The 15,444-nt window shown below is 47.9% G+C and overlaps 1 protein-coding gene across 1 annotated transcript in view; it reads left to right on the plus strand.

Annotated features, from left to right (window-relative positions):
- Positions 1-4,297: 4,297 nt before the first annotated feature.
- Positions 4,298-15,444, plus strand: part of DKKL1 (dickkopf like acrosomal protein 1) — a 768,700-nt gene continuing 757,553 nt past the window's right edge. The window contains exon 1 of the mRNA XM_069200815.1: positions 4,298-4,721. Coding sequence (XP_069056916.1) covers positions 4,581-4,721 — 141 coding nt within the window. The 5' untranslated portion in view covers positions 4,298-4,580. The remainder of the gene's footprint in view (positions 4,722-15,444) is intronic.

Raw genomic sequence — 15,444 nt, forward strand, 5'->3', positions numbered from 1 at the left:
AGTGTACCACACCCTTCTCGGCCAATCCAGAGCTATTAAAATGACTTGAGCCCGATCTTGGTGACTCTTCCTCAGAACCCAAGGAATCAAGGGTATGGGGGGGGGACGCGTAAAGTAACTGGCTGCACCAAGACATCTGAAACGCATCCCCTGACGCTCCTTGCACCGGATAGTGGAAGCTGCAGAACGACAGGCAGTGCGCGTTGTCCCGAGTGGCAAACAGGTCTATCTGTGGAAAAGCCCACACCCTGAAGATGTGAAGAACCAGATCCAGATGGAGACGCCATTTGTGATCGGCCGAGAAATGCCAATTGAGACTGTCCGCGCGTACGTTGAGACCTCCGGCTAGATGGTTTGCTACTATGCAAATCCGATGGTCCAGTGCCCAGGACCAGAGTCGCAGAGCCTCTCTGCAGAGAAGGTACAACCCTACTCGTCCCTGCTTGTTGATGTACCACATTGCGGTAGTGTTGTCTGTCAAGACCTGAACTGACTGACTGCGAAGGGGCGGGAGGAAGGCCTTGAGAGCCAGACGTATCACCATCACATTTCTAACAGATTGATGTGAAAAGTCTGTTCCACTGGAGACCAAAGACCTTTGATCTCCAGGTCTCCCAGATGAGCACCCCACCCTAGAGTGGAAGCATCCGTTTTGACTGTGGCCACTGGAGGTGGTAGAGCAAACGGTCTTCCTTGGGAAAGGTTGCCATCCACAGACCACCATCGGAGATCCGTTGCAGCGTCTCTGCAGATCGTTATCGACTCTTCGAGATCCCCTTTGTGTTGAAGCCACTGCTTGCGGAGGCACCGTTGGAGAGCCCTCATGTGCCAACATGCATGAGTGACCAACTGAATGCAAGAAGCGAACAGACCGAGCAGACGTAGGACCTTGAGGACTGGAACAACCGCTCCTTTTTGAAACATTGGAATCACCGCCTGAATGTCCTGGATCCGCTGTGGCCGAGGATAGGCCTGATTCAATGTTGTATCCAGTACTGCCCCTATGAACAGGAGGCGTTGAGAGGGCTCAAGGTGAGACTTGGGCACATTTACTGTAAAGCCCAAACTGAACAACAACTGCGTTGTCATTTGTAGGTGATACAGTACAAGCTCCGGAGTCTTGGCTTTGATCAGCCAATCGTCCAGGTAAAGGAATACCGATATTCCCTTCCTTCTTAGATTTGCTGCAACCACCGCCATCACCTTCGTAACGACTCGAGGTGCGGAAGTAAGACCAAGAGGAAAGACCGCAAACTGGTAGTTTTGCGACCCCACCACAAACCGGAGATAGTTCATGTGTGACTTGAGAATGGGGATATGAAAGTAAGTATCCTGCAAGTCTACAGACACCATCCAATCCTCTTTGTTCAACGCCACAAGCACCTGCGCTAGAGTCAGCATCTTGAATTTCTCCTGTTTGAGGAACCAATTCAAAATCCTCAGATCCACGATAGGTCTCAATCGACCATCCTTCTTGGGAATCAGGAAATATCTTGAATAGCATCCCTGACCCCTTACCTGCTCTGGAACCAACTCCACTGTGCCTTTTGATAAAAGGACTTGAACCTCCTGCTGAAGCAACAGGAGACGATCCTCTGAACAAAACGAAGAACGGGGAGGGATGGGAGGAGGAAACTCCTGAAAGGGAAGGGCATACCCTTCCCCCACAATATTTAGTACCCAGGAGTCCGATGTGACTAACTCCCTTGTACAGTCTGAAGACTCATCTCCATCAGGGGATGCACAGCCAGGGAAATGTTTCAGTAGCTGGAAGGAGCCAGAGAAACAATGTTGTAGAGCGGAGTCGTCGCTGGAGTTGCAGATTGTCGGTTCCTGGAGGGTCCCGTTGCAGTCCCGGTGGCCAGAAGATAAAGTAAACCATGCAGAGGAGTCCTGCTAGAATCTTGCCCGTCAAATCTGAAGACCCACCCTGGAGGGAGACCCTAAATAGCCCAGTAAGGGGGGTTGGTCACCTAGCACGGTGACCACCTATCAAGAGGGGGCTGTGACATCACCTGCCTGGCCTGGCCACTCGGATGCTTCTAGGGGCCTCTGCCCACCTTGGATTTAAGATGGCAGAATCAGGTGGCCACCTGGAGGAGCTCTGAGGTGGTGATGGACAGGGGAGTGGTCACTCCACTTTCCACTGTCCAGTTTTGCCCCAGAGCAGGAGACCGGGGTCCCTGGACTGGTGGAAACCAGTTTATGCAAGGAGGGCACCAAATGTGCCCTTCAAAGCATACCGGTGGCTTGGGGAGGCTACCCTTCCCAAGCCATGTCACACTTTTTTCCAAAGGGAGAGGGTGTTGCCTCCCTCTCCCAAAAGAAATCCTTTGTTTTGCCTTCCTCTGCCTGAGCTGGTCAAGCAGCAGGAGAGCAGAAACCTGTTTGTGGGGTGGCATGAAATCATACAACAAATACTGTCAAAAGTATTGGGGTATGATTCCGATTTTTTTTTATACCAAACATACCCAGGTTTGGAGTTACCATTATGTAGCTGGACACAGGTAGTGATGTATGTCCAGTAACCAGGTAAAATGGGTTCCCCGCACTTACGAAATCCAGGAAAATGGAGGTAGAGTTTGTAGGGGCACGGCTGCTCATGCAGGGGTGCCCTCACACACAGGTACTTGCACCCTGCCCTCTGGGCTAGAAGGGTCTGCCTTAGGGGTGACTTACAGTGACCTGGTGCAGTGACCTGTAGTGAAAGGGTGCATGCACCTTTTCACGCAGGGTGCAAAGGCATGCCTGCAGACACATTTTACATGGACTCCCTTGGGTGGCACAATACATGCTGCAGCTCATGGGGATACACTGGTGCCCCAATGCCCTGGGTACCAAAGTACCATATACTAGGAACTTACATGGGTGTACCAGTATGCCAATTGTGGACTGTGCTAAGTACTGAGACAACCAAATTTAGAGGGAGAGAGCACAGTCACTGGAGTCCTGGTTATCAGGATCTCAGTGAAAACAGTCAAAACACACTGACAGCAGGCAAAAAGTGGGGGTAACCACACCAAAAGAGGGTGCTTTCCTACAGTTGTTGCTTAATTTCCTGTGATAAAGTGATATGGTATGTTTTGCTTTTGTTATTTGATCCCCAATCTTTTCTTTAAGGTCATAGTCCCTGTTTAAAGTTTCAAGTAATTATATCTTAGCTAAAGAAAATGTGAAAATAAGTCATTTGTGCCTAAGGGGTGTGGAGCCTTGAGGGTGTGGCCATACTAGGATCTGTTTTTTAGGAAACATGTCTCAGGTATCCTGAGCACCTGCTCGCTATCCAGGTTTGATTGATGAACCTGGTTCCTTTCCATTAAAAATGTCACGTCCAACGCGTGCGAACCTGAGGCCCAATATTAAAAAGAGGCAAGTAGAGTAAAAGGTTCGTAAACGACAAAATAAGAGAAGAAGGTTCTATGGGGGACACTCTATTAGAATAGGATAATGGAAAAATAGTATATGTTTCAGTCACATTTAATCTGCAGGGCAATGGTTTCAGTCTTTTAAAATGTTTCTGGTAGTAAGTAGTGAATATATTGCAGAGAACATGTGTGTTTAAATATAAACATGTTATGCTTTAGTAGTCAAAACATGTTCATCAGTTAAGTGTGTGTGTGTGTGAAGAAAATATCGTAGATGCATTTACATGTAAATTGTAAAGCCAGCAAAACGGATAAGGATATGTTTCTCCTTTTTGCCAGACCTCTAATCCCAGTCCCACGCCCACTGAACCTATGCCCAGTACCCCAGCCTCGCTGCTCTCAAACTGCCGATTCCTGTATTTTACACACAGCTGACTACTGGAGGATTAAAAAACAGCAGTGTCCTAGTAACTGTATCACAACATAGTATTAGTGATGGGCTGATCGTTGATACCCAAAGGCAGTGGCGGGTAATGGAGGGGCTGGTCAATGGAGCACAAAGCAAGGAGAAGGTTGGTCAGGGAGGCAGGTAACTGACACCCACCCCAAGTGGGTCTACAGCAATAAGCAGCAGAGGAAGCAGGGCCAGGGAGCAGCCAGTACCATGTCACTGACTTACCTAAAAGCGGTGATCGGAAATTTCTGTCTAGCAAAGGACCTTATAAAGGATGGGGACACAAGTGATGGTAGTCGGGGGCATTGCTGTTTGGCACATTAGACTGTTGATGTAGTTTTACAGAACAGACAGTGAGGCAGAAACGGTTTCAGCACGGGGACAAGCTCTAATGAGGAGTCAATAAAACACAGGGAAGGTTTGACCGGATGCACTGCGGCTCTGCATCCCTCCCCACTTCCTCCCCGCCTCCTTCTGTGTCTGCTATCAGCCTGGAGTAATCTGTACCGTGTGCAGTCAGCGCTCTGCAGACCTGGCAAACCAGCTCCCAGTACATCCAAGGCTCGCTGCTCGCTTCCGTCCCTGTCTCGCGCCTCCGCGCTCACTGTCTGTACTGTGCTTGGACCTCGCCCAGCTTGCTCTGACTGTCTCCTTTCGTTCTATGTCTCGCTCAGCCCGTGCTTCCTGAGAGGCTTCTGGGTGTGCCTCGCACAGTCTTTGCCCGTGGTACCCTCAGCTATTCTCCAGCTCGGGCTTCAGGGATGCTACGCCGGATGCTTCTGCTGCTTCTTCTCTGCCCGCTCATCTCGAGAGCTGCCGCCTACCCGGGCTTTCTGCCACTGGGGTTCCAGGATGTGGCCAGCATGTTCCGAGAGGTCAGCAGTCTGATGGCGAAGACACAGGTAAGGACAGGCGAGTATGTCTCCAGCTCTAGTACTGCCCTTCTAGAGTCAGACTTCTCATTACGGGTCCTTAACTAACCAAACGTCACTTGTCCTCAGTGCCAACAGCTTTTCGCCTCAATGGACTGAGCACGCGCCCATAAACTCCTGCATTCTGTACATGGAGAACATTCTGGCAATTGCACCAGTATGACAATATGAAGTCAGCGAACAGGCAAAACGAGCGTTTTCACATCCGTTTTTCAAACTCTAACCCACTGATAAAGGGTTTGTTTATATTTTTTGTTGCTTCAGTGTGTGCTCTGAAAAATACCATTGAAGTTAAAAGTCCGACTGTGCGCTAACCATACAAAGAGGGAGGATATATGAGCATACTTGAGAATTGTTTTTATCCTATAGAAATATTTGAAATATATAGGCTCGGACAAAGGCCACCAAACAATCCAGATGCATTCAAAACCTCAATAGTATACCATCTACTGATCAGGACTGAATTAACCTGAAACCACGCACATTTGGGGATTTGCGTACCAGGGTACTGTTTGGATTATGTTACTGACTGATTATTCAGCAATTCCCTCTGGGATAGTTGAATTAAGTACATTTACTCCAGCACTAAGGTTGATGCACTTTAATATTGTCCCTTACTGATGGTAAGAAATATCGTGATTTTTAAATGTAAATTTCAGATAGTTATTCCTTGCTAGTTGTACATATGATTACATTAATATGTGTTTTGATCTGAATAAAACGTGATTTTACTGTGATGGTATGGTGATTTGTGTTGATCAAAATTATATACGAAAGAATAATGATATTGTTTTAAATGACGGTTTTGTTGTTAGAATAGGGGTGAAATATGTTTTGCCAAATTTAAGGAGAAATTGCTGATATAAAGTCGGAACTTTAAGGTTCTTAACTATTCGAAGTGTAGTGTCTCTTTTTTGTTCTTTCTGAATTAAGATAATCACTTGATCTTGATCTTTAATTGAAGATTTATTACTGCAAGCTTTCCCGGTCATACAGTGAATCTCCTGGTAACTCTAAGACTTTACTCCGGAAACATATTAAATCTGACATCCCCAAATGTTATGTTGCATATTAACAGAATTAAATGTGATACATAATGGTATTACCACCTCAGCAACGTCCCCCGTATTTACCATCGAATGTGTAATTGGAACAGTGGGGCTTAAGCTCCGATTTTTGAATTAGGATTGCAAGTACAGTAGGAAGGGTCAAGCAAGTAATACGATTGCTGGCAGCCTTTCCAAAGTATATAGATTGGTGTAAATTATTTCCACTGCTAAATTTGCAAATCTATGTTTTCTTCAGCAGCAGAAAGCTTCCAGAGACATTTGTAAGAATTAATGGGCGATGCATGGCATTTTTGGGCTACCTCCCTGGGCCACCATTGCATCTTGTTGTATTAACAAATATCTATCCTTAATAGTGCACAGCAGAATGAAAAATGTCTATTGCTGGACATTTTGTCCGCTCTGTAGTGATGCCTCCATGTCAGCGTTGAAGAGTAACATTGTGGTTTGGTAATAGTAGTTGTAAATGTGGCAGTAATTTTCATTACACCAGTGGAGATGCTGGGGTAACATTGATTAGGTCAAAAGGAGCTACTGCCCACCCAATACTTTTAGATTTGGCAGTAACTTTGATTATGTTAAAATGAGATGGTCCTATATTGCCTTCAGGGTCCAGAGACATTTTTGTTCTTGCTAGAGGGAAGTTTTCCCAATTTGAAGATATATTGTGCTCCAGTCTGATGAAAGCTGTTAAGTCAGAGGAAATACCTGCAGCAACTGAACATGTATTATATTAGGAATATTATATTTGGAAACCCTTTTCTTCAGGTGAGAGGTATACCTCTCCCATGTGAAATGTCAAAGATGTCGGACCCACTTGGAAATGGACATTTCTTTGGATAGAGTTTGATATATGTAATGTATTTGCCATGACACTCCTTGACTCTCTCTGTGCACTTGTCCCTACATCAGGAAATGTGTTTGGATATCCTTAGGAACACTCAGACAAGCCACAACCACAGGTGCATTGACCAGGTCCAGTTATCCCTTATTAGTGAAACGTAGGCAGTGAGTTTCTAGAACCCAGGCTCTCTAGTGGTAGCTGAGCAGCCAAGGCTTATCTAGGAAACATGCAAAGCTCATGCAATTCCACTGTAGTCACACAGTACTCACACACATGAAAGAAAACACCCAGTGTTACAAAAATAAAGGTACTTTATTTTGGTGACACAAATGTCAAAAATACCATAGAGACTATACTCCTTTAGGAGGTAAGTAATACACAAATTATATACACTAGTATACAAAAACAGGTGCACACAAAGTTAGAAAACAGTGCAAATAGTGAAAATCACAATAGTTAGAAATGGGCTTAGGGGGAACATAAACCATATACTAAGAAAGTGGAATGTGAATGTCGGTTTCCCACCTAGGCAAGTGTAGTGTGTAGTGGGTTGCTGGGAGTACTAGAAAACACCAAAGGTAAGTACTAGAACCCACCCCAGAGCCCATAAAAGTAGGAATATGGTACAGGAACTTTCCCAGAACACACAGAAACATGAGAAAGAAGATTATGCAAGAACCAGAAGAGACTGCAAGACACCAACAGTGGATTCCTGGACCTCAAGACATGTGGAAGAAGGGGACCGAGTCCAAAAAGCACAGAAGAGTCCAGGGAGAACAGGAGCCCCTGCTAACCCTGATGAAGGTGCAAAAGAAGAAACACCAGTAAAGAACAACAGTCAGTACTGCATCCAAGAAGACAGATGCGGGTTCCTGGTTGGTGCAGATGATGTCCCACGCCGGATGGAGGACTGAAGTCTGGTTTGCGTCGCTGGGGTCCGCCAACAAGCCTTGGCACACACAAAGCTCACGGTTAGCGGGAAATGGTGGTGCCCAGGACCTGGTGGACTCTACCCAGGAGGCGGAGTCAGGCGGGGCTCTCAGCAACTCAGAGAGCCCACAGAAGACCAGACATCGCGCACAGGAGCCCCACAGCACGGGCACAAAGGGGGTGCCAAAGGAGGCCCATGCAGCACTTCGACAAAGGCTCCCACGCCACCGAACAAGCACTCAGGAAGATGTGGCTTGCAGGATAGAGTACTTAGGGCCGGAGCTGCACCGTGCACAAAGAACTTTGTGGAAGGATGCCAACAAGCCTTGGCAACTGCAAAACACGTGGTGCACGGGGGTACTGTCTTGCGTGCCACCAAACTTGAACAGTAGGATGTCAGGACCATCTGAACCACTTCAGTCCACCACCCGTGAGGCAGGATCCACCCAACTTGTCAGGAAGGGGGACCCACTCCATCAGTCGTCGATGCAGTGAGATGCCTGTGAAGCAGGGGAGTGACTCCTTCACTCAAAGGCAGATTCCTTCGCTCTTCTGGTGGAGGCTGAAGACAGGCTGTCCTCTGAGGATGCACGACTGGGAAACAGTTGCAGTTGCTGGCAGGAGCTGAAGATACAATGTTGCAGAAGTCGTGTTTGCTTCTTTGTTGCAGTTTGTAGAATTTCAGGAGGGTCCAGATGCAGTTTCTTCGGTCAGAAGGTGAAGTAGAGGATTCCAGCTGGAGTCTTGCAATCCAAACCCGAAGAACCACCCAAAGGAGAGACCCTAAATAGCCCTGAAAGCGGAATTAGTCACCTAAACAGGTAAGCACATATCAAGGAAGGGCTCTGACGTCACCTTCAGGCACTGGCCACTCAGATGCTCCCAGAGTTCCCTGCCAACTTGGAATCCGAGATGACAAAAACCAAGGGACCCTCTGGAGGAGCTCTGAGCACCACCCCTGGGGTGGTGATAGACAGGGGAGTGGTCTCTTCCCTTTCCTTTGTCCAGTTTTGCGGCAGAGTAGGGACTGTGGGTCCCTGAACCGGTGTAGTCTGGATTATGCAAGGAGGGCACAAATGCGCCCTTCAAAGCATTTCCAGTGGCCTGGGGAGGCTACCCCTCCCAAGCCTGTAACACCTATTTCCAAAGGGAGAGGGTGTAACACCCCTCTCCCAAAAGAAATCCTATGTTCTACCTTCCTGGGCTTGAGCTGTTTGAGCAACAGGAGGGCAGAGGCTGCCTGGAAAACCTCAACAATCTGTTATGGCAATACTGGGGGTCCTCTAAGGAGCCCCTAGAGTATATGGAAGCATACAACTAATGCTTGCAAATGCCTTTGGGTATGATTCCAACATGTTTGATACCAAACATGCCCATGTTTGGAGTTATGTAGCTGGACATAGGTAGTGACCTATGTCCAGTACACGCATAAAATGGCATACCCGCACTCTGTAAAATGGTCCTGGAGGTCAGGGGGCACCTCTGCTAGTGCAGGGATGCCCTCACACACAGGTACTCTGCACCCTGCCCTCAGGGCTGGAGGGCCTGCTTTAGGGGTGACTTATATGTGACCTGCTGCAGTGTAAATGGCAGTGAAAGGGTGCGTGCATCTTTTGATGCAGACTGCAATGGCACTCCTGCAGAATCCTTTGCATGGGCTCCCTATGGGTGGAAAAAGATATGCTGCAGCCCATAGGGATCCCCTGGAACCCCAATGCTCTGGGTCCCTTAGTACCATATACTAGAGACTTATAAGGGGGCACCAGTATGCCAATTGTGGGTGAAATACCGGGTTACCAGTATACAACAACCATAACTTAAGGGAGAGAGCATCAATACTGGGGTCCTGATTAGCAGGAGCCCAGTAGACACTGTCAAACACACTGACAAACAGGCCAATAGTGGGGGTAACCAAGCTAGAAAAAGGCTACTTACCTGCACATTGACCTTGCTGACATTGTCTCATTGGGAGGGGGAGCTTTTCCTTACCCTTCCGTGTGACCCTATGTAAAGCAGTTTTTCTCAGGAAGTTAGACAAACTCTTCTAAAGTCCAGAAAGTTCTTTTTTTAAACAACTAAGGGCCAGATGTAGCAAAATTTTGCGAGTCGCAAATGGCCCGATTCGCACATTTGCGACCCCGCAAAATCGGAAATGGGATGCAAAAATCCCATTTCCGACTCGCAAAATGCGACGCGAGCCGTTACCGACTCGCAAAATTTGCGACCCCATTTTGCGACCCGCATATAGCAAGTCGCAATTTGCGAGTCGCAAACCAAATGCAATAGCAACTCGCAAATTGCGACTAGTCGCAAAAAGCCCATTTTGCACTTCCAATTTACCACTAACTCAGAGCAGGTGGTAACCATTACCAAAGTATAAAAGGAGAGCCAGAAGGCATCTGGGTTACTCAAGATGGTGGAGATATACCTGATAGCAGTGAGGAGGAGAGCCCACACCGCCCAGCAGAGGAGGAGGAGGAGCCAGAGACAGGAGAAGATATACAGAAGAAGGCAGACACTCTTCCAGCAAACAGAGGAGGAAATATATGATAAATATAGACTTAGCAGCGCAGCTATACTAGATTTAATAGAATTACTCAAACCACAGCTAGAATGCCAGACTGTGCGCAGCTGCACCATCCCTACGCATGTGCAAGTGCTATGCTCACTGCACCACTTGGCCTCGGGTAGCTATCAGGGGGTCATTGCTGTGGCAGGTGGGGTATCCCAAACTGCAATCTCACGGTTCTTTAGGGCATTCCTAGACGCCTTACTCACACACATGTCCAGATACATATACCTACCCAGGAATGATGCAGAAATCAACAGCACCAAGTTGGAATTTTACAGGATTGCCAACTTCCCCCATGTCATAGGGTGTGTAGACGGGACACATATACAAATACGCCCTCCTGCAAACCTGGAATATCTGCTCCGCAATAGGAAGTGTACCCACTCACTCAACATACAGGTGGTATGTGACGCCCATTATGTTATCACTGACATGGTAGCCAAATTTCCAGGCAGTACTCATGACTCCTACATTTTTAGGCACAGTGGGATAAACCAACGCCTGGAACGTGGGGAGTTTGGAGATGGATACCTCCTAGGTAGAGCTGATAACACCTTGAAGACATGCACACAGGTCAATGTGCAAACCACCCATGCCTTGCTAACATTGTACTTTTTGTGCCAAACAGGTGACAGTGCATATGCACTACGTCCATGGATACTAACTCCGTACTTAACACCCAGCAATGATTGCGAGAGGTGATACAACAGTGCACATAAGAGGACCAGGAACATAATAGAACGTACCTTTGGACTGCTGAAAGCAAGGTTCAGATGCCTCCACCGAAGTGGAGGTGCCCTCCAGTATACCCCAATAACAGCTTTCAAAATAGTTGTTGCATGCGCTATACTGCACAACATTGCCACCAGACGTGGGCTAACTCTCACCCCTGAAGACCCAGATTCTGAGGATGAAGAGCAAGAGCAACCACATCGCCATCATGGGGATAGGAGCATCGCAAATCAAGGCAGACTGAGACGGGAACACATTGCAAACCAATACTTTGGAAGGTACGTGCCAACTTTTACCATACTCACCAATGTAACACACAAAGAGTCCATGTGTTAGGTGGAAAGAACAAGTGATTTAATAAGTGCAAATAACAAAACTATGTACAATAGGAACAGTTCAGGGGCTTCAATAGTCCACCTGGCATGGGACACATTGACGTCATGTGCCCCAACCCCAAGGACTGTGAGGAGCTCAAACTCTACGGCGGGCTCGGCCAGCCTGGCTGGTACTAGGGGGGTCAGCAGTGCTTTGCCTTGTGCTTCCACTGCGAAGCACCCTGGTGTCACCGGCAGAGACACTGCTGACAGTGGAGCCCTCCTCACTGTCCTGTGGCGTGTCGCCTGTGCCCCTGGCCACCTGCCGTGCCTCCATGAGGTCTATAGCATGGCTGAGCCGGCCCAGGCCCCGTGCCATGTCACCAGCAAAGTGGCCCATGTCCACCTGGAGGCTGACTGTGCGCCTAGACAGCCCTGTTGTGTTCACAGCCAGCCTTACTATAGAAGAAGGCATCCTGTCCAGGCGGTGCAGCAGCTGGCGGTTCCTGCGCTGTGCACTCTTACTCTGCGTTAGCAGTCCTGCCACTAGTTGGCGCATGGAGGTTGCAAGGTCACCCATGTTGGTACTGATCACCTGCATCTCTGAATGTACCTGCTGCATACTGTTGGCATGATTGCGTTCAAAGCGCTGCAATGCCCCACTAATCCTCCTTAAGTCTTGGGTTTGCAGGCGCTGACCCCGTAGAAGTGCAGCCTCGGTTGGTGATGTGGAGGCATGCCCTGACTCTGCCTGCCGCTCTGATGTTGATGTTCCACGCCGCCTGCGAAGCGGTGGAGGCCCTGTGTTGTCTCCCGTGGCACTCTGGCTCGTACCTGGTGCAGGCTCACACACCACTACTGCAACAGGTGTTTCCTGAGGGGACATGGTGTCGGAGGTGCATGTAGCAATGGTGGCTGGTCCTGTTCTCTCCTGTGTGTGCTGGCTGACCAGTGGCCCCTGGCTGCTTGGGCTGCTGGGGGTGTCTTGTGGGAGACCTGTGGGACATAGGGAACACACTGTCAGTGTCTACTATCTGTTATCAACTTCCTAATAAACTTTTGCCTATGAACTGCTTACTTGACTACATTGCCCATAATGCATCATTCTGGTGTTTGCTACTCTGAAATGGAACTATTTTGGTTGTGCATGCTCCTGTGTACAAGGTGGGTGGGGGTATGGCGTTAATGAGGGTACATGCATGTCACATGGTATTCACCGGTTGATGGTCCGGGCTCAGAGGTGTCCAGATCTCCCATCCCGCTTACAGCCTCAGGCTCAAGGGTCTCTTCTACCCTTTCCTCCAGGGGTGTGGGTGGTGGTACTGTCAATGGTCCCCCTCCTGTGCCTCTCATCTCCCGGAGCCGCTCTGCCACCCTCTCCTTGGTCCGGGAGCGCAGGTCATACCACCTTTTCTTCAATTCTTCCACACTCAACAAGAAAAGTCCGGTTAGGAGTTTACAACACTAATAGCTTTAACTCGATTAAATGCGAGACCCATTGCATTGGAAATGCTTGTGAACTAGATTCTACCCAAGTCCCATTCTTTTATAAGGCCCTAGTCTGCTGAGTAAAAACTAAACACATGAAGATGTTTACCTTTAGGTGAGGATGGTGCCCCTCGAGAAGGCGCTGTGCTATACTCAGTTCAGAGGTCCTTTTGCTTGCTGAGGAGGAAGTGGTTTAAAACATGTTCTTCAGGGAATCTCGTTAAAAACAGAAAATGTTTGAGCGTTATTCACACGCAAATGCAATGAACATATCAGACCGAGGACCCAGCATGAAGGGTTGTATGTCACCACCTAAACCACAACGGAGTCCATATACCTACATATAAACCATATAGCTTCATAGAATCTACTACATTGAAATGAGCCCCTCTGAGATTACCACTCCTGAAGTTACCACTACTGTGATTACTACCTCTGAGATTACCAGTGCAAAGATTACCTCTGCTGAGATTACCACCTTTGAAATTACCACTGCAGGTATTACCACTGCTGAATTACTACTATTGTATTTACTACCTCTGAGAGTACCACTGCAGGGATTACCACTGCTGAGATTACCACTGCTGTGATTACTACCTCTGAGATTACGCCTGCGGGGATTACCATTGCTGAGATGACCTCTACTGTGATTACTACCTTTGAGATTACCACTGCAGGGATTACCACGGCAGAATTACCACTACTGTGATTACTAACTCTGAGAGTACCCCTGCAGGGATTACCACTGCTGAGATTACCACTACTGTGATTACTACCTCTGAGATTACCCCTGCAAGGGTTACCACAGCTGAGGTTACCACTACTGTGGTTACCACCTCTGAAATTACTAGTGGAGGGATTACCTCTGTTGAGATTACCACAGCTGTGATTACTACCTCTGAGATTACCCCTGCAGGGATTACCATTGTTGAGATTACCTCTACTGTGATTACTACCTTACTCCAGTATTGGAACTTTCATAGATTCACACGCTTGAATCATTCTCCGTCGTCGAGATGGGAGTCCCCGGTATAATTTACACAAGTAGTGTCAAGATATATTAACAAAGAAAAAAGGCCCTAGGCCTCTTCAATTTAACAGTCTATCAGAGTCATTTTGTGAAAAGGACCAAACTTGAGCATCCACCAATCAGGCGACAGCACCCTCTAGAATCAGATTTTCTACCGCACGTCGTGCTAGGGAGTCTCCTCAGAGCTCTGCTCTTTCTTCACACCTTTTCAACAATTTCTCTCAGAGAAACTTATCTAACTTGATTTGTCAACTATTTTCCAACTATGTCTGACAAGGAGAAGAAGGGTCTTTTCAGAGACTGCAAGACTTGTGGAAAGAAAAGGCTTCATTCTGAAGACCCTCACCAGGACTACATTTACTGCCTCTACCCAGACCATTCAGCTAAAGACTGTAAGATTTGTCATACCTTTTCCTCTAAAACTTTAAAGGACAGGGAAGGCAGATTATTGATATGGCTGCAGAAACTAAAACATAGAAAAAATCCAGTTTCTGACTCTGAGAGTGATGAATCTTCAACATCCTAGAGATCATCAAGGAGGGTGAGATCAGGCTCCAGATCGCCCTCACAATTCTCAAGAAAAGCCCACAAAAAGACTGCTTCAGGGTCTTATATGGGCCGCAGCCCATCTTCCTCTCCTAAGAAAGCTCCCAGGAAAGAGGCCATTCTTCCAGTTAAGAGAGGCACAGAAAATCTTCCTCTGTACCACCATCTGTGCCTTTTAAGAAGCCATCCTCTGTAACTGGGAAAAAAGCATCATTGACGACGGATTCATCGTCGACGGTACCGTCGGTGAGTGCTTTTCTGGCGACGACATCTAGTTCTGCGCTTCCTCCGTCGACGAGGACAGGTACCCCACTGTCGACGAGAACTGCAGCTACGACATCAGCGTCGACGACCGTCTACACATCGTCAACGGCGCTGATGTCAGTGTCAGCCCTACCGTCGCCGACGACCTCGTCGACGGTAGACTCGTCGGCGAGACTTTCTTCTATTAAAATCTCTGTGTGTCCAGCGTCTACGAAACCGTCCACGTCGAAGTCTATATATGCGCCGTCGACGACACCCTTGACGAGGGAGAAACATAAAAAAAGTGTGGAAAAGCTGACGCCAACTCATACATCACCTAATAAGGTGTCCTCCCTTGTTCCAGTACACCTTTTAGAGGGAGACGAAGACTCAGATGATGAGGGGCCATTTGGAACAGCCCACAGTCCATCACAACTGAACGTAAAGTATCAGGAAGAGGAGGAGTATGAGGAGGCCTATGACCCCCAATTTTATTCAGAACAACAGCAATACCAACAGGGAGCATATATTCCATCCTCCCTATTGACTGACCTCAGAGCGATGTTGGCTGATTACAGCAGGCGGTTTCCCCCTCAAGGAGATCAACCTCCACCATCCCCCGTCTCTGGGGTTACCACTCCACATCAGAGGCCAACTTCCTTACCTCTCACGAATGTGGCCACTCCTGATATGACACTTCCTCAGGATACGGACATCTCAGAGGGGGATCAGGAAGAAGGGGAGCTCCTGGACACTCACTCAGAGTGGGACGAATACATCATCCCTGCTTCTCCTTCTCCTTCTCAATCTAAGGTGGAATCCCCACCAGAAGATATAGGAGGGTTTCACAATCTTCTAGAGAGAACTGCCAAACGTTTTGCTTTACCAATGCCTACCAAGCAAACAGACTGTTTCCTTTACGACTTT

This window comes from Pleurodeles waltl, chromosome 7 (genome assembly GCF_031143425.1).
Source record: "Pleurodeles waltl isolate 20211129_DDA chromosome 7, aPleWal1.hap1.20221129, whole genome shotgun sequence".
Lineage (NCBI taxonomy): Eukaryota > Metazoa > Chordata > Amphibia > Caudata > Salamandridae > Pleurodeles > Pleurodeles waltl.